This window comes from Talaromyces marneffei, chromosome 1, assembly GCF_009556855.1.
Source record: "Talaromyces marneffei chromosome 1, complete sequence".
Lineage (NCBI taxonomy): Eukaryota > Fungi > Ascomycota > Eurotiomycetes > Eurotiales > Trichocomaceae > Talaromyces > Talaromyces marneffei.
This window is the reverse complement of record NC_072348.1, coordinates 6,109,383-6,134,960: the sequence shown is the minus strand read 5'-3', so window position 1 is coordinate 6,134,960 and position 25,578 is coordinate 6,109,383. Positions and strand designations below refer to the sequence as shown.

The 25,578-nt window shown below is 47.4% G+C and overlaps 9 protein-coding genes across 9 annotated transcripts; 4 read left to right on the top strand and 5 right to left on the bottom strand.

Moving 5' to 3' along the window:
- Positions 1–102: 102 nt before the first annotated feature.
- Positions 103–1,146, bottom strand: EYB26_002248 (uncharacterized protein; the record flags this gene model as incomplete). Its single annotated transcript, XM_054261553.1, has 1 exon — positions 103–1,146. One exon carries the CDS (start codon positions 1,144–1,146, stop codon positions 103–105), a length of 1,044 nt encoding a protein of 347 aa, XP_054117528.1.
- A 1,750-nt stretch (positions 1,147–2,896) lies between these two features.
- EYB26_002247 (uncharacterized protein) lies at positions 2,897–7,561 on the top strand (the record flags this gene model as incomplete). Its single annotated transcript, XM_054261552.1, has 3 exons — positions 2,897–3,292; positions 3,351–7,401; positions 7,458–7,561. 3 exons carry the CDS (start codon positions 2,897–2,899, stop codon positions 7,559–7,561), a joined length of 4,551 nt encoding a protein of 1,516 aa, XP_054117527.1.
- Positions 7,562–8,646: 1,085 nt separating this feature from the next.
- EYB26_002246 (uncharacterized protein) lies at positions 8,647–9,656 on the top strand (the record flags this gene model as incomplete). Its single annotated transcript, XM_054261551.1, has 2 exons — positions 8,647–8,734; positions 8,833–9,656. The coding sequence occupies 2 exons, from the start codon at positions 8,647–8,649 to the stop codon at positions 9,654–9,656; spliced, it is 912 nt and encodes a 303-aa protein (XP_054117526.1).
- Positions 9,657–10,212: 556 nt separating this feature from the next.
- Positions 10,213–12,251, bottom strand: EYB26_002245 (uncharacterized protein; the record flags this gene model as incomplete). The annotated part of the gene is made up of 2 exons (XM_054261550.1): positions 10,213–10,924; positions 10,978–12,251. The coding sequence occupies 2 exons, from the start codon at positions 12,249–12,251 to the stop codon at positions 10,213–10,215; spliced, it is 1,986 nt and encodes a 661-aa protein (XP_054117525.1).
- Positions 12,252–13,292: 1,041 nt separating this feature from the next.
- On the top strand, positions 13,293–14,870 carry EYB26_002244 (uncharacterized protein; the record flags this gene model as incomplete). Its single annotated transcript, XM_054261549.1, has 4 exons — positions 13,293–13,403; positions 13,478–13,792; positions 13,846–13,962; positions 14,013–14,870. 4 exons carry the CDS (start codon positions 13,293–13,295, stop codon positions 14,868–14,870), a joined length of 1,401 nt encoding a protein of 466 aa, XP_054117524.1.
- A 559-nt stretch (positions 14,871–15,429) lies between these two features.
- On the bottom strand, positions 15,430–18,095 carry EYB26_002243 (uncharacterized protein; the record flags this gene model as incomplete). The annotated part of the gene is made up of 2 exons (XM_054261548.1): positions 15,430–17,110; positions 17,161–18,095. The coding sequence occupies 2 exons, from the start codon at positions 18,093–18,095 to the stop codon at positions 15,430–15,432; spliced, it is 2,616 nt and encodes an 871-aa protein (XP_054117523.1).
- Positions 18,096–18,599: 504 nt separating this feature from the next.
- On the bottom strand, positions 18,600–19,233 carry EYB26_002242 (uncharacterized protein; the record flags this gene model as incomplete). Its single annotated transcript, XM_054261547.1, has 2 exons — positions 18,600–19,115; positions 19,174–19,233. 2 exons carry the CDS (start codon positions 19,231–19,233, stop codon positions 18,600–18,602), a joined length of 576 nt encoding a protein of 191 aa, XP_054117522.1.
- A 578-nt stretch (positions 19,234–19,811) lies between these two features.
- On the top strand, positions 19,812–21,314 carry EYB26_002241 (uncharacterized protein; the record flags this gene model as incomplete). The annotated part of the gene is made up of 1 exon (XM_054261546.1): positions 19,812–21,314. One exon carries the CDS (start codon positions 19,812–19,814, stop codon positions 21,312–21,314), a length of 1,503 nt encoding a protein of 500 aa, XP_054117521.1.
- Positions 21,315–23,833: 2,519 nt separating this feature from the next.
- EYB26_002240 (uncharacterized protein) lies at positions 23,834–24,108 on the bottom strand (the record flags this gene model as incomplete). The annotated part of the gene is made up of 2 exons (XM_054261545.1): positions 23,834–23,962; positions 24,031–24,108. 2 exons carry the CDS (start codon positions 24,106–24,108, stop codon positions 23,834–23,836), a joined length of 207 nt encoding a protein of 68 aa, XP_054117520.1.
- Between the last annotated feature and the right edge of the window lie 1,470 nt (positions 24,109–25,578).

Sequence of the window (25,578 nt, the reverse complement as noted above, 5' to 3'; positions counted from 1 at the left end):
TACTAATGTAGAATATTGTAGTTTTACTCCCGATGATTAAATTGTGCTATAGGCTTTTATGATCCATGGATATATACATTCTAACTGATGACTGTGGCTAATCTATGATGCAGTACCCTCTTCACCCTCAACCTCTTCTCCATTTTCAATAGCTTGCTCTCGCCGCCTCTGCGCCCTTTCGCGCTTCTTCTCCAATAACCTATTCAACTTCTTCGCCGTATTAAAAACACCTCCCGTGCCCGCACCACAAGCAGCGCACGAAGGATTTTTCCTATATCGCTGCAGAGCGCAGGATTCGCAGAAGTAATGCCCGCACTTCGTCAGAATTGGGTTCTTATACGGTTTCTCGCAAATAATGCACGCAAACGGGATTTTCTCCAGCATCTCTTCATCCTCATCCTCCTCATCTGCGGCCTGTTGGCCACGCTTTTCAAGAGAGGCAACCGTCCGACCAGCGACTTTCTTCCCCTTTGTTTCTACCTCCCAGTCCTTATCAAGTTGCCAACCATGTTTATAATCTTCTCGCATATGCGCAAATTTACACGAATCGCCGAATCCGCAATAGCCCGTTTTCTTATAATCCTTGCACACGTCCGGCGCCATATCCGTAAATGTGACGGTGCGAATATTCGTTGCTGCTTTCATAGGACCGAACTGTTTTCCCGCACTATCGGGATTCTTCTGGATGAAGGATTGATAGTTCGTAGCGCCTTTGTATGTCCCGTCAACCGAGGGTGTGATGACAGTCCCAGGTTTGGCGCGTGTGCTGCCCAGAAGATTCTTCGCGCTTAGATCATCTCCATTTCCTTGAGTCTCATCATGCCAGTTGGTTTGTTTCGTGGCATCATTCGATTTCACCAAGGGCGCTGCAGCGGCGTATTCGGGTTTATCTTCATCGAGTTTGTTGTGCAGTTTGTTCGCTGCCGAGGAAGCCGTGACAACGGCATTTTTGCGGCGGCGTTTGATTCTTCGGCCTTGGTCGTCGTCTGAGGAGGTAAAATCCGAGTCGGAGTCTGACGCTGCTGCAGGTGGTGGTGTAGCTGCTCTTTTGCGAAAGTTGGATTTGGCTTTTGAGGAGCGTTTTTTGAAGGTTACTTGTGGGAGAGCAGCGTCTGTGCCAGCGACTGCCGCTGTTTCATCTGCCATTTTGGCAGTGTCCTCTAGAATCGTCTCGTGTGCTATTCGAACAGTTATGTACAGAGGTCCAAAAGAAACAAATAATTCATTCACGGTTTGATGCAGGTGGCGTTGAACTGTGGAGACGATTATTATGGAAGCTTCCCTTACGTAGTACATAATGTACAGATCGTGCACGTGATTGATGGATTAGAAATCTAGCCTCTTATGGGTTAGCTGGTCCTCCAATCTTATTAGTGATGTCACATGATTGCAGAATCCAGGCTTGAGTCCCAAAACTGCTAGTGTCGACTTGTTTAGGTAAGGTTTTGTTTACTTAACTAACTAGTTAGCTTCCGCGTTGAGATTACACCGCCGTTGTGTTATGACGGTATGGGGGAGAATCGTCTTGTTTCATGATATGATCATCAGCTTTTAATTCAGCTTGACGTACCGATCGGTTTTCCTGTTATTGGTATCTATATCTATAAATGTCGTACTTTAGGGTAGAGTAAGTGTAGACATGTAGTAGTTAGCTACTTATATTATGTGTCCTCCTGTTGATAGTTAGTAACACCATCTGGTAATTGTACTATGCAGTATTAAAATACACTGGAAGTTACAGATTAAACAACAATGGGGCGCTAGTTCAAATTATACGTAGAGTGCAGCTTCTTATTGGCCTAAGATAATATATAGCACAGCCACGGGCACACTCATATCCGTTGTGTGTAAATTACAAATACAATCTGCGGTTCCTCCGTACACGATCATACATGGCCCCTGCTTGGAGCCTTGGAGTGCGGAAATGCGAATGATGCCAGCTCCTCCTCCTCATCTCCTTCTCTGTTATTTTGTTGTGTTGTGTTGAGTGTGTCTACTGCTTGTTCTGAACTCGCACGTAGTACGTACCACATAGTACTACGAATGTACTTATAGCTACTCTCCATCCATTTCATTTTTCTCTATCACTTCCCTTCGTTTCTTTCCTTTCCACTTTCCTTTGCATTTCGTGCGTGTTTTCCTTCCCGCTCGGCGAGGTCGACATTCTGCGCGCTCGGCTTCGTTGCAAGCAATCCTCTTTTTCATTTGTCTTTCCTTTGCACTTCCTTTTTTTTTTTATATATATCTTCATTCCTTTATTGCTTGTCCGTTGTTGACAAATACCTTGCGACTTATCCCATTGGTGCCAATTCGGAGATCTGCGGTGGTCGTTCCAGTCTTATGCCCGGCAAATTTGACGTGTTGTGATCGTTTCTACGCTTTCGCTGGATCCAGTCCGCGCCGGTTGCCGCCTTCCCGCCCGTACACAACCAAAGAACCAGGCAGACGAGACACAAACATTGCATAAAGGCGTGTACCTGACTTGCCGGTCAGCAAACCGCTATAATTACTTAATAACCATCCGACACGAGCGACGCTATCTTGGACCCCGCCAACATATTCGTACCTGTTATTTCGCTCGCTCTTTGGGTCTTTTGGCGAATGCGTTTCGCCGTTCTGGTTATCTTTTGATTTAGACGCCAAGACAGCCAAATTGCCTTGTCTTTTAGGCACAAAATTACTCATCAACCAGCCAGGGACAATCCGAGGTATTCATCACGGATTATGTGCGCATAATATCCCACAGAATAGTACAACGTTAATAATTCCAACTATTCGTTGACCAAACAATTCATTTTACGTTCTTGGTCACGCCAATCCCGCGCGCGTCTTCCTTCCAGCTCCAGCGACTTGAAATACGCTGGTATCTGGGGGTGAGCCAAGCCGTCCATATATCATGGAGGACCCGTTCGTTTCGAGCCCGGATGGGCCTGCAGGTACTCGAGAGCCTCACCGGTATTCATCGTTCGATACACAACTCTTCAGTTTAAATGCTTCGTCTCCTTCACAAGCCAAGCGAGCCCTGGAGGCGCATTTGGCGGAGACCGAACGGAGACTGCAAGAAGCATCGAAACTCGGCACAGCACTCGTCAATCAACAAAAGGAACTTACCGACAAACTCCAGGAACTCGACCAGCATCGAGATGAAGGTGAAATTGGACCAGAACTCCGGCGGAAGCTCATAGAATTGGAGAAGGAGTACAATGAGATTGGTCACGAAAGCGCGCGTGCCTTTTTGGCTCCGAAGCGAGCAGTCAGCGGCGGAGAGGGCACTCCAGGCATCGATCCACGCGTATGTATTACATAGCAAATGTTTTGAGCAGCATATGAATACTAACGATGTGAAATAGTCGCCAGCAGCAGCTTCCGTTTTCACAAGTCAAGCAAGTGCATCACCATCAAAAGTCAGCGTTCCTTCGCGTAAACAACGCAATCAGCCCTCAAGCCGCGTCCATGACATTGAATTCGCCACGGAGATTTCGACTTCGCTCCTCGCACAGGTTCGCCAATTACAAGCTCTCCTAGCTGAACGAGAAGAATCTTTGAAAGCTGCGAACTTGGAAAACTCAAGACTGGAACTCGAGGCTGAAGGGTTTACGCAAAGAATCCGTGCCCTTGATGAGAGCGAGCAACGCTACAAGGACGAGAACTGGAATTTGGAAACTCAGATGCATGAGTTGACAACAGCGGTGAAAGATGCCCAAGAGCGCGAAACCAAACTCACCAGCGCCTTGAGCTCCCTTACAGCCGAGAAGACAAGTATCGAACGTGAAGTGGAGGAATTGAAGCAGGCTCATGGGAAATTGCTAGAGGACCAGGCTCTAACACAGAAAGCACATGATTCTGAAGCAAACTTGTTACGAAGGAATTTAACCAGCGGAGATGCGGAACGAGTCGTTCTTCAAGCCAAAGTCGAGGAATTGACATCTCAGAACCAAGAGCTCGCCAGGGCTGTTGCATCCATGCGCGGTAGACGGATGGAGGCCGAAACACCTCATCCCCGATTTTCTGACGCCGAGGATACAATGCCAGATCAAGATAGTCCCGAGAGTTCCCCTCCTCCATCGCCCAACAAGCAAACGCCAAGACACGGTCATCTGGAAACAGAAACGTTACGAAGCTCTCTCGGTCACGCTCATCGTATGATTCAGAACCTAAAAAGCAACATTCATCGCGAGAAGACAGAAAAGATTGAACTTAAGCGAATGCTACAAGAAGCTAGAGATGAGCTAGAGACTCGCCGACGTGAGACCAATCCACCTGGAAGTGGTGCTAAACGTCAAAAGGTCAAGGCCGATACCTTCAAGAAGCCGCTTCCTCGCTCCGACTTACTTGGACCTAGCAGGAAGGGACGCACTGAAATCTTGGACGAATCAGACTGGGAAGATCATACGAGCGAAGCAAGCCCGACGCGTACGGTTCGGGGCAGGCGCTCTCCAGCAAACGCAAATGATTTTAGTGATGTTTACCAAACCGCTGCCGAGACTGATGATGCTTTTGAGACGGCCAATGAACGGGAAACCGCTACTGAAAGCGAGGCCTTCCAGACCGGTGCTGAAAGCTTGGCTGAGGATAGCAATGATGACTTGACTGAAACCGAGACAAAGAGAACTCCTCGTCAAGGAAGTGCTCGCCCGAAGAAAGTCCCTTCTCAGCTTTTCACTTCGAGACCTGGCGATAGGATCTCTTATTTGAGCACAGCGTCTACTTCGGATGATGATAGCGAAGGAGTTCACACGCCGATCCAATCGCAACGTAACCGTATCAGAGTAAGTCGCGGTGGATTCCGACGAATTCGACCATCTGGAGAGGCTCCAATGGCATCTTCTGTCCATGAAACATCCAGCGCTCAAAACTCGCCAGCCAGTTCATTCCAGCATGAGAACGCAGCGCCGATGGGTCAAAGCTTGTTTGCAGAGCTCGAAGAGCTAGGTAGTCCCGGCAGTGACGGTGACTTTGGTACTCCTATTCGCTCCACACATATGCTATCCCAGCCCTCCACTCCGCTCCAAAACTCAGTCACCCTGGCCCGACAAGCTTCCCAAACATCGATTATTGTCAAGCCTGCGATGGTTGATTCTTCTACGATGACGGACGCTTGGGAGCCCGAAGCTCTTCCTGTTCCAGTTCCCGAGCCTGTTGTTGTCAATGAGCAGCCGATTGAGACATACTCGCCAAGCGTGGTAGATTCGGCAACCCAGTACACACCCTCGAAGCCGTTTACAGGATCCAATGGCGACCACCAAACGGCTTTCCCAACTCCGCCGAAGACGATCTGGGACGAGTCCGCGACAAATGAGGATAGAGATGCTGTTACTCGCGAGGTTCTAAGTCCTCCGGTCTATAATTTGGAGTTCTCAAGCATCAATACCATAGAGACGGCTCCAGTTACACCTCTCACTCCAGAACTGACGTTCTCGGCCATACTCGATCAAACCACCCAACCCGTGGCGGCAGAGATATTCGAACCTAAAGAAATCCTCGTCGTTGAGAATATCGAACCGAGCGAATCTATACAATTGTCACTATCGCCAATAAGTAGTGAGCATACTCAGCCTATTGCTTTCACATTGCCGCCCGTTGAACCAGTCCCTATCCCTGAACCTGAGCCAGAGATACCTGTCATGTCGCTCCCTCAATTGTCTCTGTCTTCGATCTACGCCTTGCACACTGAGCCTTTGGCTTTGCCAGAAAAGCCACAACCTACAACCCCAGTGTTGTCACTTGCATCAATCCAATCTCTGGAGACTCTACCGGTTGAACCTGTCATTCCTCCTGTAATCGCCCCAGTCCTTCCTACAGAGGACTCATCGGAACGATCTAGATCCGCCATAACCATTAATACTACCGATACGCAACGCGGCAATCAACCGTCTGTTATCTTTGTTTCTGAAGATGCAACAAGCCAGCCTCAGGATCAAGTGGAAGTTGAGAACCAGGCGAAGGAGCAGACTTTGCCTTTGAACGATATTTCTGGAAATAGTACTTCCCGGGAGAGGCGTCCAAGCACTGTACAACACACCGACCAAGCCTCTCAGACGACATTATCATCCAAGCAGATTGATCAATTACTTTTGGACCGTATAGCTTCTCGCCCTTTTACACCATCTGAGCCAAGATCTATCAACGGCATGGAATCAACATTCAATTCTCCTGGTGCAACGCCGAAGGCCAAGACCCCGATCATTGACGCTAGCACGATACCCTCGATACCAACGATTCAAACAACGCCCAAGCGACCTGGAAGCTCATCAAGCCTAAGAAGAGGCTCCTCTTCCAGTCTCCGCCCTCCTCTACCAGCAGATCACAAACAAGTTATTGCTGCAGCACAAAATGCTCAGACCACAACTGGTACAATGGGTCCTCCTCTTGCACCAGCATCCGCGTATAAAAACAATATGCGTCCCAAAACCCCTGGTGAGAGTGTCGCTCCTGCTGCTTCAGTTCGTGCTAGGTCAGGTCGTGAAAGTCAGGCATCCACTCGAAGATCATCTCTATCTTCGTTTGCATCCGAACTTGAGGCTAGGTTCCACATAAATGGTGATGAGCTGCCTCAAGGTATACGCCCTGGCACGGACCCTCGCATGATTCAAGCCATCACGCAGACTATGATTGGAGAGTATCTTTGGAAGTATACTCGCAAGGCCGTATCGGGAGAACTATCAAGTTCACGTCATCGTCGCTACTTCTGGGTTCATCCTTACACCCGTACGCTATACTGGAGTGATCAAGATCCATCAAGTGGAGGCAAGCATGAAAGTAAGGCTAAGAGTGTTGCTATCGAAGCTGTTCGCGTGGTTACGGACGATAATCCCTACCCCCCTGGACTACATCGTAAGAGTCTAGAGGTTCTCACGCCTGGACGTCGCATTCGTTTCACCGCAGCCACGAGCCAAAGACATGAAACATGGTACAATTCTCTGTCATATCTACTTCTCCGAACCGACGATGAGCAACAATCAACGCATGAAATCACTGCAGAGGATGTGGATGAATTCAACCCTGGCATTCGAAGCACATCACGTCAAACGGGACCTAGGATGTCCGTGTCATCATACCAGAGTGTAAAGACCAACACATCAAAACCACGTGCTGCGTCGTCATTGTCTGTTCGTCCAGCAGTCACTCCTGGTCGTGTGTCGCCTGCGCCGAGCTCCCAGCACAACTCTACACTTCGCCAGGATCAATATCGACAGAGTACATCGTCCCGCATAAGCAGTGTATTCAATGCCACAATTCGAGGGTCCTTTGCGAGCCGAAGAGGCAGACACACTCCTGTCCAGGCTGATAGTATCTATGACAACAGCGCTGAGCATGATAGTGCCGAGGATCTTCGACAGGTTATCGAGCGCCAAGAGCGTGAATCTGATCGCTTGGAGAACGTCCGTGCATGCTGTGATGGTTAGTTTGATTTTTCCCTGAATTCCTTTCTAATGACAATACTGACGTTTTCATAGGCAAGCACGACGTCGGGTCTCTTTCAAGAACGAGCCGTTTTAGTCCTGGACTGAAACGACTATCGAACTCATATAGCCCTCACTATCACCATCATCACAACTAATGTCTCGCCTATATGACTTTCTGGCTAGATCGTCATAATACCCCTCGCCTCGGTCATCGGTCATCGGTCATCAGTCTAGATGATCGCGCTATATATTGTGATCAACGAGTTTCCTTTGTGTGAGCATTCGACCCCAGAATGCGAATTTGCTTGGGTCTTGGGTTCTTGGTTCATTTCTAAATACGGACGGAGTTGAATCATATTTTAGCGTTTCAAAATATGTGCAAGGTATCTATCTGGTTACAAATTTCCGCTCTTTGTTATCGCCGTTATTGTTATTAATCTGTCATACTGATCATCGCACCGGCGAGGGATTGGAATCATACAGTAGTGGACCACTTTGAAAGTGGCCCTTCTGTGTTATCAATTGCTGCCATCAACACCCGGATGCAAAATACCTTTTCTTATTCTTATTGGACATTCTAATGTTTTCTTTTCTGTTCCTACTGCTGAAAGTTCTCTGTTTTGTTTTGTTGCCGAGGACTTTTTGACTTGTTAGAACGGCCGTCACTCACTCAATTCTATAGTTGTATTTACCTCTCATTGTTACTATTACTATTGTCCATTGGCTTAGGCACAGATGTCTATATCAATTATGACTTGCAAAGTATCTATTTCCTAAATACATTTCCTGTTGCACGGCTGTAAATGACCGCCGGTGCCTTGCCATCCTGACTAGGTATGCAGTGATTACACGTCAGTACTAAGATCATACTTCCATAGTTAGTCATTCCACAACCCTTGAGTTGTGGCATGATTACGATCTGTTTTGGGTATGCTCACTATCGACCTAAGTAACTTGATAGTTACATGACTGGTAGATAAGAGATTAGGGCTAGACTAAACCCAAAACAGCCGTTTATACAAACTGTTTTGGCAAATCACCATATGAAGCAGCATGCTACTAGTCCGAAGTAGGCATAGCAACACACTAGCCTGAGTCATCCACTATATAATTATTTCGACCCATCATACCATTCCGTTCTGGATTGTATCTCTATACTCCTATCTGACCATTTGATTTTTCTACATTTTTACAAGGATATTTTTGTAGAGACGAGATAAATTCTGCTGATATCATCAGAATGGAGGATGTTGACCCCCCACCAAGCTTCAGCGAGTACATCTCAGGCTTATTTAGCCCTGCTGTCCTGTTGGCGTGGTCCTTTAAACGTACTTTCCCTTTCTATTGCCCCTCATTGACACGGATTCAGCCTTCACCAGTGCATGTACGTGTATATATGTAGTATGTTAACTAATGAATACACCAGACTACGCAATTGTCGTAACCGAAACAATCTTCCGACGCGGTCAGATCCTCGCGCCCATTGTTCGATCCAGTCAAGTCCGAGATGAAGCCTTTGGACGCTTCTGGATCGAATTCGCCGGGCCGCAAGATGTCACCATCAACGACGAGGGTGTTCTCGACACTAGCAAACTCAGGGCTTCGGGAGCTCTCATTCCACCTCTTCTCAAAAAAGCTCGTGGAGTCGTTCTCGACATTGGTCCTGGCACAGGCACACAAATGCCATTTTTCATTGAGCCAGCGGCCAAGAATATCTCGGCTATCTATGGCCCCGAACCGTGTGTAGGGCTACACGGGGAATTGCGAAAGCGCATTATTGCCCACGGACTCCAGTCGAAGTATCATATTTTGTCCGCCGGTGCTGAGAAACAGCAACTTGTCGAGGCGCTTCAACGCGAGGGTGTGCAAGTCCACGATGGGGAAGGTATTTTTGATACCATCGTTTGCATTCGAGTACTATGTTCGGTCCCCGACCCCGAACAGACAATTGCAGGTCTATACTCTCTCCTACGACCTGCTGGCCAAATGATCATTGTCGAGCATGTGGTCAATCCGTATTCATTGTGTGGAGGCAAAGGAGGCGACTTTTTTGCAAAGGTTATGCAATCGGTCTATATGGCGTTGGGCTGGGGGTATTGGGTGGGTGATTGCCATCTTAATCGCGATACGGAGACGTACCTCCGTAAAGCGGCGGAGAAGGATGGGGGATGGAAATCGTTTGAATTAGAGAGGAGATTTGCTAAGACTACGCTTCCTTATATCTCGGGCATTTTGACGAAGAAGGACTAAATAGTCAAAGGCTTGGATGAGCCCACGTACGTGTTCTATGCATCATTCTTCATCAGATACCTGATTTAAGTACTCGATGATTTTCGCAGTTACTGACAATGCCACCGTCAAATATTGTCGAATAGGTTTATTGTGAATATAGTTATTTTAAATGCCCCAACTACGTACATCCAGAGACCTTCGCGCTTCGTTTCGTCTGATTCAGGCAATGTGCCACTCTACAGTAATGCGATACCGGTCCAATCATATCTCTCAAGTTTGTAAACTCGGATCATAAGGCAAAGGCTCATCGTCCTTCTTAACGTGCACAGAGAAATTCCTTGCCCTACCCGAGTAATGAATTAGAGGATATAATGACGAAGAGAAGTAACTTGTGTCAAGGTGAGCATTGCTCAAGTCTTCGTAGTCCTCTGATATAATCTGTAGATACGCGGCATACAAGTAAATTTATCAATGGTATATTGTCTAGTGTCTCTTGACGCTCATAGTATGCTAATGGTATTTATGCAATACACATTCAAATGGGCTCATATCTCGCAAAATCGCACCCCAGGACTCATGCAGGCATTGGATGGCCAGGTGGCCACCAGTCAAAAAAGTCCAAGGCATCTGCAGTCCACGGACCAGATTCAGTCTTGACAGTACCTATATTCCTTTCATTCCTTGGAGGACCCGTAGTAGCCAACGGCCGAGAAAGAGCCTTGCTTGCGCCGCCAAGGTCTCGTAAGGCGTTCGTATCAGAATGGGATTTGCGAAAGACACGCTCACTTCGTTTGATGGCAGTTGTTGGACAGGCTTCGGTTACTGATGGCCTGGCTAGACATTCTGTGAGAGCTGGCTTGACTGACGCAGCTTCTGGGACTATGTGAGATATATCAGAATTACTGCGCATAACTGGCGTTCTCTGGTCTGTGGTAAGCATCTCATTGTCACTGTGTTCTGGCTCTAAGGGAGACGATGCGAGTAACAAGGCCAGATCATCCCTCATGTCGTCATGTAGTTCCACTCCAGCTGGTGAAGCAAAAGGGCCGTATACTGATGCATGTGTTGGTATACGATTCAGTAATCTCCTTTGTGAGTTTTGTGATCTTGAGACCTTTGGTGTTTGGATTTGTGCTGAAGTGATATCTCGATTGTTCATATTCCCCATCACCGTATGGGTATTTACAGAGGCGACCGGATTTGACTCCTCAAGCACAGCAAGTGTAGAAGCAGAGAGAGGAAAATCATGGTCGAGATGGTCAAGCGAGTCCCCATCGTCAGTTGAACTGTTCTCTCCGTCAACGTGAATCACTTCTTCTTTTTCAAGAGGTTTACTGACTTGGAATTCGTCTGCGCTTCCCCCGGGCCTTTTGGAGGGAGAAGCGCCCTGTACATGAGTTTCTGACGCGGTTTCTCGTTGCTAATGCGAAGAGGATTTATAGGGACGTTGTTGCTGTTGATGGTTGATTTGGATTTCTCGGACAAGGCCTGCGACCTTGTGGATGAAGCCTGCACGTTTGAGGCATTCTGAGCCGGTGTGGGTTGAGCAGACGGTTTCTGGGGTATTGATCTTGACTGCTCTCTCCGCGATGTCTGCTCGATGGGAGCTTCGCGCATTCTATCTGATGGGATTCTAGGGTTATTGGTTGCTGTCGGAGCTCCTGGCCGTGGTTGCTCTCGACGTGATGTTTGTTTTGAAATTGATTCTCGTGTATTTCCGGACGAGATTCTAGTGATGTTGGTTGGTTTCTGACCTTCTGTTCCTGGTTGCTCTCGACGAGATGTTGGCTGTACTGACAATGTTTGTATCGTTTTCATTGAAGCCACTGGGCTGTCGGCCGTCTTCTGCGCTTCCCCTCTTGCATTCGAGACCTGAGCAGCTTTCGGCAGTGGCTTTACGAAGGATACATTGTCCAAGTCAATCACTTCTGATCGACCCCGTATCGACTCATTGGCGCTTTTATGCTGTAGTACATCCGACACGGGCGTTGGTTTTGGTCGTTTTGCGGGCCGTTCATCTTGTTGCGTGCGTTCAACAGGCCGTTGTGGTCGATGACACTGTTCATACGGCGACTGCGGCATGACTGAACGACCGATAGCGCCTCTTTGGATACCCAAAACATCGTTTAGCGGCTTTAGGGGGTTAAACGGCCTGCCTGCTCTTGGAAGGGGCGATTGTTTTGCGTAAGATGACGATACCAAAATATTAGATGACGGTGGTGGTAGTGATTGAGGAGCTGGTGTTTTCTGCTGCTGCGGAGATTCTTGGCTCGCTTTACGCTTGTCAAAAAGTACCGATATATCTGTCTGTGTGGTTTCCATGCACTCGCTAACTTGTATCAACACGCCCTTGTCGAGTTCCAGCTCGTCGCCGTCCTGGATGTCGTGACTTTCTTGCCAATGGTGATCGCCTATGAAATTCCCCGCATCGTCATACACCATAGCGCGCTTGTTGAAGGTGTGATATTTGAGGTAGCCATCTTGCCAGCGTTTGGCCTTCCGTCGTACGTCATGAGTATATAGGCATCGGAATTTAATGACTGGCGCGGTGTTTTGGCTGGCAGGAACAGCGCTCGGAGTTGAGCGACCGAACGAGGAGGGAGGGAGAGACATATCAGCCAACTGACATATCGAGCGACATCCTAACTAGATGTAGGTCTCGACTGTGCTGCAGTAGAATGTGACGATTGATGTTGGGCAAGGAAGGTGAAGGTTTGACGCGTGGATCGGAAGACGCGCCTGCTTCAAATGATGGTGCCGTGGATGCCTTACCTAATGCTTGATGCCTTAGGGTTTGTCACGAGAGCACAAGCAACACGCCCAGGTGGGCACAGAGTTTACTTTCAAGTTCGGATGAGGCCAGTCTTCAAAGGGCTTAACTAGCATTACTTCGTACGAATTAATAATATCGAATTTCGGGTGGGGCTGTGACGAGCAGATTATAAGCGTGAAGATGACTGTAAGTTGGGTTCTATCGCACTGGCCCCTGATGAGCAGTTTGGCAAAAGCCAAGGGAGTTTACGGTATGCGGGGAGCAGATGAAGAGCGAGCTATTCCATAGCTGCTGGGTCGCCCGCGAGAGTGATCAGGAGCGTGGATTCTGTAGATATACGTCTACTACAGTAGTATGACTATGTACAGAGTAAAGTAAAACGTATGGAGCAGTTTGGTCGCTTGGGTGTTGGGAAAGCATGTCTTGCCTATTTTGGATTTGTCTCCACAATCCCCCCACTAGTCCCGAAGGGGATATTTATGGTAGGCCATATTAACCAACTGCTCCGTAGTAACCTGGAATTTGTCGACACCTTGCTTGCGTCCTGCAATTGATGGACTTCCCATCAATCCATCGGACATGCAACTCATTGCTTTGATATTATATTCTTGTTTATATCGCACATAACCGGCCTGTATCTGCTTGATTGACTCCAAACTACTAGTGTTTCGAACGCAACATCCTGCAGACGCGTACGCATACGTAACGATTCCATCCCAGTTGACCGTCGCCCCACGGAGGTGCGAGCCTTGCGTGACCTTGTCACACATTCGTTTATCGTCACACTGTATAAATCGTTAGAGTCAGCGAAGGACTCCAGAACATCTCCATCTGAGAGCTTACAACGTTGATATCAAATCCACGCCGAGAGCCCCGCAAACATGCAGTCCATGCACAGACAGTTCGGGAAGTTGATGAAGAGGTCGGCGGACGAAAGCCAGGTTTCGGTGCTTCTGAAGGACTTTGATAATGCGGATAAACTTTTGACAAAGGTACGAAAATAATGCCCTTTACTCTATTCGTGGCATGGAAGTAGTTCCATACTAATGCAGGCGCGTGATCATAGATTATAGAGTCGACGAAAGCCTGGCGCGATGCATGGGTATCAATCTTGACGTATCAAGGACGCCTAGTTCAAGAATTCGAGACCGTCTATGCGCCGATCGTCGGCTCCTCAGAAGCGACCAGAAATCCGCCGGTAGAAACACCAATGGTAACCCTGGAAAGGGTTAATCGCCTGAACCAAGACTTCGAGTCACTTCGAACGGATTTGCTGGTTGATGTGAATGGTGTTGAGGATCGCATGATCCGTCCGCTCCAGCAGGCGAAAGATATGCTGAGTCCATTGAAGAAAACCATTAAGAAGCGAGAAGATAAAAAGGTCAGTATTGAATTCTTGACCCTTAGAAGCAATGGCTAATTAGTTCATTACAGCTGGATTACGAGCACTTTCAAAGCAGAGTCGATAGCTCAATGAAAAAAGCCAAGCGATCTGATCGTGACAATGCGATTCTAGCCAAAGCGGAGGTTGATTTGGCGAAGGCCAAGGAGGTTCGTATTCATTCCAATATCCATGACAGCTCCGGCTGACTATTTTACAGGAATACAACAATGCAGATGAGAACTTGCGACAACATCTGCCACCGCTCATCACCGCTGTATTCTCTCTGTTACCGTACTTTCTAGCATCGCAAATCGAGCTTCAAAACTCCTTGCTCGGCCACTACTATACCGTTCTCCATACATACGCCCAGGAAGAGAAGTTCCAGTCACCGCCACCACCAATGGAGGATGTTATCCAGGTTTGGAAGTCTGACTTTCTACCTATCCAGCAAGAGATTGAGAGCTTTGCTACCATAGCGAACGGCAAAGCCGTTCGTGGTGAACACGATCGCAACAACGGAAGCCAATCGAACGGTATCGGTTTACGACGTCCGAGCTGGAATCGTCAGGTATCCGGTCCATCGCCTGGCCGCAATCTTGCTCCTCCGGCTCCAAATCTTGGGACGAAACCTCGAATTGGCGAAACATTAGCGACGTCTCCGTCGGCTACTTCGTATCTCAGTGTAAAGCCCCCGTCGCCGGCAGCCAGTGCGTCCGATTATGCATCCGAACATTACAGTAATCCCACAACTCCAGGCCAAGCATCGACAAGTTCTCGAGGTGACTACTTCAGCCGGGGCAGACAGCCATCCTCAACTTCAACAACCGCCGGATCTGGGTTGAGCGCGATAGGAAAGAAGAAGCCTCCTCCACCACCTCCCCCTCGTGCAAAATCAGCAAACCAGGCCATTTATGTCACAGCTCTGTACGACTTTGGCGGCCAGGGCGAAGGAGACTTGGTGTTTAGGGAAGGTGATCGAATCCGGGTCATAAAGAAGACTGATAGCACAGATGATTGGTGGGAAGGTGAATTACGTGGTGTCAAGGGTAGTTTCCCAGCAAATTACTGTCGATAATCAACTGGAATTATACATGACATGGTATGATATAGAAGTGCAAGTCGCGGGAACATAGCATGCAAGGATACGCGAGAGCATTTATATATCGAGCGGCATAGCATAACACACAGGAACACAACTTGGCTTCATTCAATCTTCTCTCTGGTCTTTTCTAAATAATTGATCAAATGCATTGCCTCTCAAGCGATTTGGAGAGATTGGTTCTCCATCATTCAGCTGCATGTATATCACGTCCTACATCTTGAGTAGTGTGTCATTTCTCTGAATTACTAGGTTGGACAGTCTTGATGAACTTCATTTTTCGTACAGAACTGGCTGTGGTCTTCTCAACTTCAATTGATACAAAAGTTCTCTGATAATCATAGACTAGAACAAATCTATACATGTGGAATAAACTACATGAGCATCTATGGATACAGGCTCTATTTTAATAAATTCTTCCCATCATCCAATAGTTTCGTCTCTTCCAGACAGTATAACGAGTCCTGCGACTTGTTTGACGACAGAAGATCATAGGCGTAAGACGAGGTACACAAGCGGTTGGTGTAGGGCTTCGCTAGACAAACGCATTCCCACTGGTAACGGAGTCCGGACTCCGACGACTGAGCTGGCTACCGAGTATAAAATCATCTACCATACGCTTACTACCGCCTCTCATCTGGGGTAGGTCTTCCAGCTTGGAGAGTCCAGTCCCCTTATGTCTATCCCTCACGCTTGGAGACATCTCATTTTCCTTGTTTCGTTTGCAAATGCTAGGTACTTCACGAATTGAGCGGAATTGGACAGCCTTTGCACCTGGCTGATCCTCAGTCAAGTTCAGCCTGTTTCGTCTCGGCATACCGCGGTTCAGTCTCGCCTCGCGCGCTGCCCTAATAGCCTGTCGACGAGATGGAGCGTTGTCGAGTGAATAGGGCTTTTCACTGGAGAATGGGTCAGCGGGGTGGTTTCGTTGAATACCCAAGTGATTTGGTTCGGCTTCATGGGTTGTCTCATGAAGTGAACCCATTGACTGGCGGCTGATTGGCCTGGAGAAATTATTCTGTTCAAGGGCTTTGAAATCAGTTCCAGGCAAATCTTGTTGATATGTAGAACTTTGCTGAAACCGATTGAAAGACTTCTTTTTATCAGGAGCAGCATAGCTTGAAATGATATCCCATGCAGACTCCTGAGGTAAAGCCCTCCCGTCGTACTCAGCATCTTCGCGGTGATGCTCTCGTTGGCTTACCGGTTTAGGCGCCTCAAATATGTCAAGGTTGTTCATCTGATAGTTTACCCACTCCTTCCATTCCGCACTGTTTCTTGGCCCAGGTTCGATGGCGGACGAATCTTGTCTTCTAGGTGATTTGTACGGCACCTGAACATCATATATGGTGGCCATGCCAGGCTCAAAAGGTTCCTCAAATCCATCATCCAAAGCATCGCGGCTTGCTGCACGGCCACTTGGTGTACGTGAGTAGATGCTTGGTGAATCCAGATCGGCAGACATGTCGTTATCGGAGCCTACGATGTTAATTCTCGGAGTGTACATGTCCGAGTCGTCAGTTATCTCGCGAATTGAACTCATCGAAGCTTTGTAAGGACTTGGGGTCTTCAGCCTTGGAGATGATCCTGATGGAGAGAATGCTGGTTTCGAATCTCTAACATTCACTCGGCTAGAGCTTCTCGGTGAAGGTTGAGGAACCTGATCTGCCCAAATCGGGGTGACAGGACTATCTGCCGTATAATCCGGAGAACGTAAAATTGATTGGCTCTGTGAGCTCTGCGGTCGACGTTCCACCGTAAATGTGGTTCGAGCTGTTTTCATCGAAAGGTCGCTTGGCACTTTGTGAATGCTGCTGTGGTTTTTCAAAGTACGGACGGAAGGTGAACGTTCCACGATCACAGGAGATCCTTTGATCGCGCCAGTTGATACGGCCCTCTCTCCATCTCTGACCGCGGTTTCGCCAATATGCCTCATTAGAGCCGAGTAAACTCGCTGAGAATCGATCACATTGTATCGGTTACCTACATTATCAGACTCATATGTCTCTGTATCATCCGACGACAGTTTGTCGGCAAAGTCATAGCCCTCCTCGATGGTGGAAAGAGATTGATGGCCCATGGTATATCTTGTTCTCACTGTATTTCCTGCTGTAGAATTAGTCCAGCTTGTGACACGAGACGCCGAGGTGGCTAGACTTTCAGAGCTTCTTGTGGAGTGTAGGCTTGGGCGTAGAGCATCCTCAGTAAGTGCGGGACTGTACCTCTGTTAGCGCTGGCTTTATCTTCACCAAGCAGGTAGGCTTGCCTTTCAAAAACAAGGTTGGAATCATATGACAATGATTGACTCTCGTCGTAGCTCGGGATACCAAAAACTCGTTTCAATCGCTTTTTGATGCTGATAGAGAAGGACCGGGCCTTTGAATGATGTTTACCACCATTGCTGGTGGGGAAAGTGTCATCATCTGGACTGTATTCTCTCATGGTTCGTACAGTAGTTCTCATCGGTTTGCGTGCAGGCTGATCTCTAGTACTACTAGTTAAGGGAGGAACAGGAGGCTCATTCTCAATCTTTGAAAGATGTTGTCTGCGAGTGGAAAGAACACCTTGGCTCTTCATTCTTCTGATTGAGCCATTGAAAAACGATAGAGAATGACGGAGTGACCTATGTGGCCCAGATGTAGAATCGGTACTTCTTCGAAGCGAAGGGGACTCTGTCTCTTCGGAATGACTGGCTTGAGCCTCTGCGGCACGAAGGTTTCTCATTGATTTTGTAGTGAGCATAGATCGGGATTTACGGAGCCGGCGAAATGAAGATGGAGCAGAAAGGTCGCCGTCAACTCCAAACCCTTGGAGGTCGGGTATTGAAGGAACTCTGAGTGGTGAAGAATCATTTGTCTTGTCGCCAGCTTGGTGAGAGGATATGTAAACATTGGATGCGATACTATAGCCGGGGCCCGTAGATATGGCATCCCTAGTAAGACTACTAAGCGAAGGGTGGCGGTAAAGAGCTCGAGCAGACGGCATTGTCTCGGGATTTCCACTTGAAAATGCCGTCGTCTTTTGTGGTGCATGCGTTCTATCTTTTGCCTGTGCCATCGCAAGCGATGCAGCGGTGGTAGCATGATGGCGATCAACCTCAGACTCTAGTGGCCTCGAGACAATAGCGGCCTGACGACGTTTCTGTACGGATGGAGCCGACTTTGCTCGTCTGAGGCGATGGAAGCCAGATTCGGGAGGCATCGTGGGAGGGATACGCCAAAAGTAGCATCAAGTAGATGTAGTATATGCGGATTGGTAGATCTGAAAGAAGACACAATACAACAGATGAGGTTCTATTCTGAATGGATGGAGAAGGAGAAAACGAGAATAGTAGAAAGAGAGAAGTCGTGAGAGGAGGCTGGAGATTACCTAGATGGGAAGGAGGAGAAAGGGAAAGGGGTCTACATACGCTCCTTCCAAATTGAGCATCTCCTTAGGTTAAGCGATGGAAACAGCCATTTCAACATTTTGTATTCTGTGATATACTCATTATAACCATCAAAACATGACATCCCGTTGAAACTCCATCACCAAAAGACTGAAGAAAATATAATACCGCTAAATCGATTCACTTGAAAGAGAAGAGTGGTCTCGTCGAGACGGAGATGAAGGTAGTACAGTCGAAGAGGAGTTTGGTCGATAGATCATATCCGTGAAGCCAGCTTCGGAGATACGAAAGTCGGTTGGTCAATCAGAGCGAGTAAGTTAGGCACCATCTCCCCAAAGACCAACGATTGCCATTGACAGTGCAGCGCCGGCCAGCCAGGAACGAACAATCTGGTGCGATTGTTCACGCGCCATATCATGCTCTACTGTTTCTCCGTTGAAGTCTTCCTCAACAACAACCAAGTCATCGTCCTTCTTTGACGAAGGAGAAGATGCACCAGAAGGCGTCTTCTTGAGGGTAAGGGACGGGAAGTCGATATCTTCCACAACGCTGCGCAGCCAGCCGCCCAGACCCAATTCTCTATTATACCAAAAGTCAACGCCCCAGGAGCTGATGGCGGATGTCAAGGACACCCAAATCAGATAAGGATGTTTCTTCCGCCTCGAAGCGACGAACCATGCGAAGAACAGACACGAGCTTGTTATGCTTGATAACCGGAAAGCGTGTTTACGCGAGCGTCGCTTGACATCTTTCAGAGCACGGCCGGCATGTGAAGCTGTGGGCAAGGCTCTCAAAGTTGGGATGGCGATGGCTGCCGTGGAGTAAGAGACGCCCTATACGATGATTGTTTGAATATACAGCGAGATCAACGTCAGTTTGATGGATACATACAGTGAGCAGACCTAGGGACACGGTCCCAATGAATTTCGTGACTGTAATCGGGCAAGGCATGTCGCCGCGTATGCTTTGTAGATATGTGATCAGGGGTGTAGGGTGAATAGTCAGTCAGTATGAAGAGATTGTTGAGGTGATTGAAATAGTGACGTCGGGCGCGCTCCCGCTGTCTCCCAAAATGTTCCGACGGAGAGGTAGATAATTAGCGGCCGTTGATTGGCTACCGGGAAATTAATAAAATGAGCCAATCAGATGGACTACTTGATACTTACATCTCATACAACAAAAACATCAAACAAAACAACATGTCTACACTATCAAAGTTTCTCTATACCTTGAAATCAAGCCGGTGGGTAGCCCTACGTCTGTGTGGTTGACTTTGTCCTTGAGAGGTTGATTCAATACTTACTCATTCTGAGTCATTGACTGACTGGCCAAGCCAACTTGACGATGCTGTGGTTGCCTGATGACTCAGATTACAGCCTAGGTCGATAACAGCGAGAATTATGGCATCTTTTGCTATTTGAATGAATTGAAGACATTATCCTGTGCTCAAATTGCAACCAACAAATCTTAGAAGAGTGAGTGCTCAATCCATTCAGGATACAGTTCAGACTACAGCGGAAGATTGGAATATGGCTTCAGCACCGAATACAGATGGGAAATCTCTTCCAATTGCAAACTTATCAGATGAACTAGAAAAGATTATACATCTCGATGGAAGAATGCTTGAAGGCGGCGGGCAGCTGGTCCGCAACGCCGTAGCCCTCTCCGCTCTGACAGGCCTCCCGATAACCATCTCCAACGTTCGAGGCAATCGCCAAGGGCGAAAGGGATTAAAAGGCTCTCATGCTGCAGCAATCGGGTTTATCACAGATGTATGTCAGGGAGAAGTCGTTGATGGACATGTCGGGTCTCAGAAGATGACATTTTATCCTCGGAAAGGATATTCCTACCAAAGTCAAGAGCAGACTATCTCATCTGCACTATTACAAACGAGACTATCCAAGCAAGAGGCACCAGCAATAAAACCAGAATATAAGATCCAACAAAATACGGCGGGATCTATCTCTCTGGTATTCCAGGCTCTATACCCCTATCTGGTCTATGCCGGTAGCTTGTCAACAACGGTTGATACCAAAGAGCCTATAAGAGTGTACGTTACCGGCGGCACGAATGTCACTTTTTCTCCTTCCTTCGATTACATAGAGCAAGTTCTAGTACCCAACTTGCGAACACTGGGGCTACCAAAGTTGAATGCCAGATTGCACAAACGTGGATGGTCAACGGGACCGAGAGATCTTGGGGCTGTGACATTTGACGTGTATCCTCTAGAGAGATCGATCAAACTCCGGAAGAACCATTGGTTCCCAGTTCTCAAACTGCATGAGTATAGGAGGACGGAGGTCACCAAGATAGACATTACAATCCTGGCTCCTGATATCAATATTCAAAACCAAGAAGCACACGGGAACCGTCAAGATAGACGGAGAGCCAAACATGAAAAAGCCCGAAACTACGACTATGACGTGTTTCCCAACTGGAAAATACGAGAGTACCTTGAAGAACAAAGCCAAAAGGCTTTGCGCAGGGCTTTGAAGGGGTTAGACGATAGAATTATCGCCGGAGCACGACCTGATGACAGTGAAGATAGTAGCCAAGAGTTTCCAATTGATATACGCCTTTCGGAAGCCACCAATCACCATACACATATTTACATCTTGCTGGTGGCGCACATGTCGAACGGCCTGACCCTAGGGAGCGATGCACTCTTCAATGGATACGAAAAGCGCGACGGACGCAATAACGGTAATAACAGCGGCGGCAATACGGTAGCAACCCTAAACGCACTGGTCGACAACTGCGTTTGTAGCCTTGTCGACGAATTGAGGGGGCTGAAGAGAGATGCCGCCGCAAACACGGGCAAGCATCAGCCGGCTGTGGACGTTCACATGCGTGACCAGCTGGTCATTTTCGAAGCGTTGGGGTTATTGAACGAATCAGCAAGACAGATTGATGAAGCCGGTGTATCGAAAGAGCGAGATGGCGAGGACGAGCGATACTGGAGTCTCCATACTCGGACTGCCCGATGGGTGTGTGAACAGATTCTAGGGCAAGGTATCTGGAATAGCACCTGAATCCATTTCGGTCAGTAGAATAAAGCATCACATGAATAGGGCTATATGGGCGAGATCTATCATAGAACCGTATTCATCAAGACAACTAACGCGATGAAGCGACTTAGGGTTTGAGACAATTGATCCATAAATAGAATTAGGGCAGAAAGACGCCGACGCGCTTGCCTAGATAGGTAGGGTAGGAGAAGCCAAGGAACAAAATTCGATCAATTTGAGGTAGTTACGTTCATACTCTGTATTTTACATATGTAAGTTAGCTATCAACATGAAACATAAACGTACAAGCCCTGATCCTCTTCCTATAACTACTCCTTTCCCGTGGGGGTACAGTACATGCTCGATCCTTGGGGCCAAGCTCGGGATATGAGGTAGCAGGACGAATGGAAGCTCGCCTACTACATTCAACTCGGCTACATGTTATCGTTGGACGACTGTATCCACGCCATAAATAAACAATTCCTACTCTGTAGAGTTCTGTACTCCGTGGAGGTCGCACAAACGAATAATAGCGCCATCTAAACGGACAGAGGTACGCGTGGTAGGTGGGTTAGTTAATTTAACTCTACGGAGTAAGAAAGTCAGAATCGGATCTCGGTGATCAGATGATTGATTCATACGCTGTATGTACGTACATAGTATTATTATTAAGTTAACTATCACTAGTTAACTAGTTAGTTGCCTTTAACTATGTATTCCCTGTCACCGTAGAATGCACATAGTAAAGCCGAGCGCGCTAGTTGCGCCCCTCGGAACTTTCGCGGAAAAGGATTTAAAATTTAAATAAATACGAGTCAGGGGGCCGGCCTTCTAGAAGGTTCAAGGAATACGAGGCTTACGAACTAAGCCTTAAAATGTATGCATAGTCTGTCCGCGGTGTTGGTGCATACTACGTAGTTACATAGTAGCATACTAACTCCTGTAGTAGTATCAGTATGTCTGAGACGTAAGTTATTGTATTATCTTAGCGGGAGATACTAACTAGATAACTAACTTAGTGAGTGATACGAGTGTTGGTGTTGGACGATTGGACAAATGTACGCACAACCAACTAGCCCTAATTGTCTTGGCCAGTTGGACCAACGACGTAGTAGTAGGTAAGTACCACACGAGGTCAAAGCGATTGAAACGAAACATTTGATCGCAGATCGTCTGGTCTGTATTATTTGAAAGTACGTCTCTGTACCTTGCCTTGGCAAGGTAAAATATACTACGTACATAGCAAACATTTATTCAATGCAACACCAGATTTAAATAATATCTCGGTCGGTATACATTCCACTACCGAGCGGTCGGTACAAACCGATAGTCCGGAGTAGTGACACCGTAGTTATGTACATAGTACGTACTCTGTAGAGCAAGTACTACGTACATACATACTGCCTCACCGATACAGTGTGTGATCTGCATGTAACACCATCTACGGAGTACGTACCTAAAGAATGACTTGCATAGTCCCTGCATTGAGAAACATCGCGATTGCGTTACTTCTTTCTATCCTTGGAAGGGCTTGAAACCTCAACTCAACCCAGGAAAAGTCCCCTGGAGGCTACGTACATCTCGGCATATGTGCTCCGTACGGAGGGAATGGGATATTCTGGGAAATTTCTCCGGAATGGGGTCCATGATTTTAACGTTTGGTTGACAGCGGTGGTTGGACTGGTTTCATTTATTTTCATTTCTCAATGCTGTCAGGACTCAAGGCTTAATAGTCGATAGTTAACTTACCGGGCTGTTTGTGTGTTGTCAGTCTCCACAGACAGATCTAGATTGATCCTTAATTAATCACGGCACGGGAGTCCGTCTACTTCGTATGCGATGCCCGAAAATATAACTAAGCATGCTAATGATATGATAACTAATCAATTGATTGAATGGCAACATAGTTACACGAAAAAACCAAACACCGTTGAATAAAGATGCAGTGCGAACTTTCAAGGGGAAGAAAACAGGGGTATAATCTAGCAAGAGGGAGAGAATGCTAATAATAGAACAGCAAGTCTGGTACAGAAAAGCCTCCCATGATTAATAATGTCGGAAAAAAAGTCACGGCATGATAATGGTAGAAAGACGGCAGACTGATAAAGAAAAAAAAGAAAGAAAGAAACGGAGAACCACGATAAATAGCGGCCCGCTCAGCGGGTCCGCGTCACAAACCGTGGGTTTCAGAAAGAGTGTCTTGGATCCCGACGGATTTCGATCCAACCCATGCATAGGCGAGCGAATGGGTCTGCCGAATCTTGTCCCTGATCTGTCGTCTAGCGAAACCAGTCGCCGATAATGAATAAGGATCAGACTAGCACTCAAGCGTTGGGTGGTTGGTCCCTTCCAAACTGTAGAAGCCGGCTTGCTGAAAGGATGAGGTGACGAGTGGTAATAAAAAGTGTAGTGATAGGTGTTTCTTGAAGAGAAAAACGCCGCGCTGATGTCGTAGATGTATGTATGCTTTTGAATCAGATAGCCTCCCAGATTATTGAATATGCATGTTGTTCGTTGAATTTTGGGGTCATTTTGGGGTCGTATTAAACCTGGCTGGATTTATCTGGGGCCTCGGAAGTGGCGCAGGTGGTCAGCTGGGCAAGGCGGCGGAATTCGCCTTGGTTCTGAGCAAACGGGGATGTCATTGTGCGAGGTCGTTGTAAATTGAGTGACTATAGAGTCAGGTTAGATTTAGCCGGATCTCAGGGTGCTTGTCTTGGGTAGAATAGAATAGGCTTACGGTGCAATCACTGCATTTGCCACCTTGGATGTTGCAGCGGCCCCGACACCCCCGTGGGTAGTTGGAGCATGAGTACATGGTGGTGGGGGACAATTGTCGATGGCCAGATCTGTATTGTCCAAGTCAAAGTCGAAGCTGAAGGTGAAGATAGAAGATAAAATCTTCGGCGCAGAAAAGCGAAACAGTCGTCTAGATGTTTGTTCAAAGGAAGGAAATCTCCTTATTGGAGGGAAGCAGCACCAAAGGACTGGCTGGAGAGAGTGTAGAGACGGCGGTAAAAAGAGAGGAAAGAAGGAAGGGAAAGACGAGGAAAAGGAACGAACGGATGACGTCGGAAAATAAAGATGCACAAATCGACAGAAAAGGAAAGACCTTAGTACGCGGTACTATGATTGTCAAGAGAGACGAAAAAATGGAAAAAGCAAAGAGAGAAGAAAAGAAAAACGGTCACAACCGAACGATCGGAGTTTTAGCGTGGATCACTTCTTCGTTTTGGGCCCCCTTTTGATGTCCTAGCCAACGCCACCGACGGCAGACGGCAGAGCCTAGATCGTGCGATTTGTTGTTCGATGAGAGTAATTTACTGGACAGCCGACTAGATGCCCAATGGCTGAGACTAGGCTGGCACTAAACAGGGGGCTGGTGGCCGGCCGTTTGATTTTGTTTTACTGTCGACGTCGTATGTGCTCGTAGTAAATAAAGAGTACGGAGTAGAGTATGAAGAGTATGAAGATGTAATGAAGCAGAACCGAGACAGGTCGATACAGGTCGATAAAAAAAAGTAGAGGAGAGAAGAAAAAGAGAGGAAAAGATGGGGCTATTTAATTCGGACTGTAGAACAGAGCAGAACGACACAAAACAATGAATGCCTGACAAAAGAATCCTGTTCCTTCTTGTTGTTGGGCCCGATTAGGCAAAAAGGAAGGGCAAGACCGGTAAAAGCCCTTTGTCACGAGTCCATGCCAACACGGTGAAGCCCGACAGGAATCGTTATCTGGTTTCTGATTTGTCTGTACGTTTCTATTAATTATTATAACCTATTACCTATTACATTCCGCATATAAAGTCGGTCAGCTCCCACCGAGACAATCGTCACAAGACATCCTTGACGAGAACACGCTTACGGTAGTCGAATGAAACAATCTCTGCAAATAACCCATCATCCCTGAGCTGTTACTCATTCTAGTGCCTGGCAGGAAACCGCATATTTTTTCAGTAAGGGTCACATTGAATGTGGATGAGGATGCCCCGACTCTGACACAACCTGACATGCACTCCAGTTTCTGCGATTCTAGACTCTAGAGTAACACTGCAACTCTCATCGTCCTGACGAATGACAACCCCTTCGAGACCTCTCGAGACCTCTCGAAACTCTAGATGTGAATTTGGACCGTGGGTATACTGTATGACAGCTAACGGCCCGATTGCTTTTGTTAAAGGCGCGTATACTGATAGACCAACCTTACCGACGATATCTATGGATGCTTGAATAAGTAGCAGCTGATCAATCGCGTTAAGTAGCGTAAGTAGCCGCTTTTCTGAATAGAA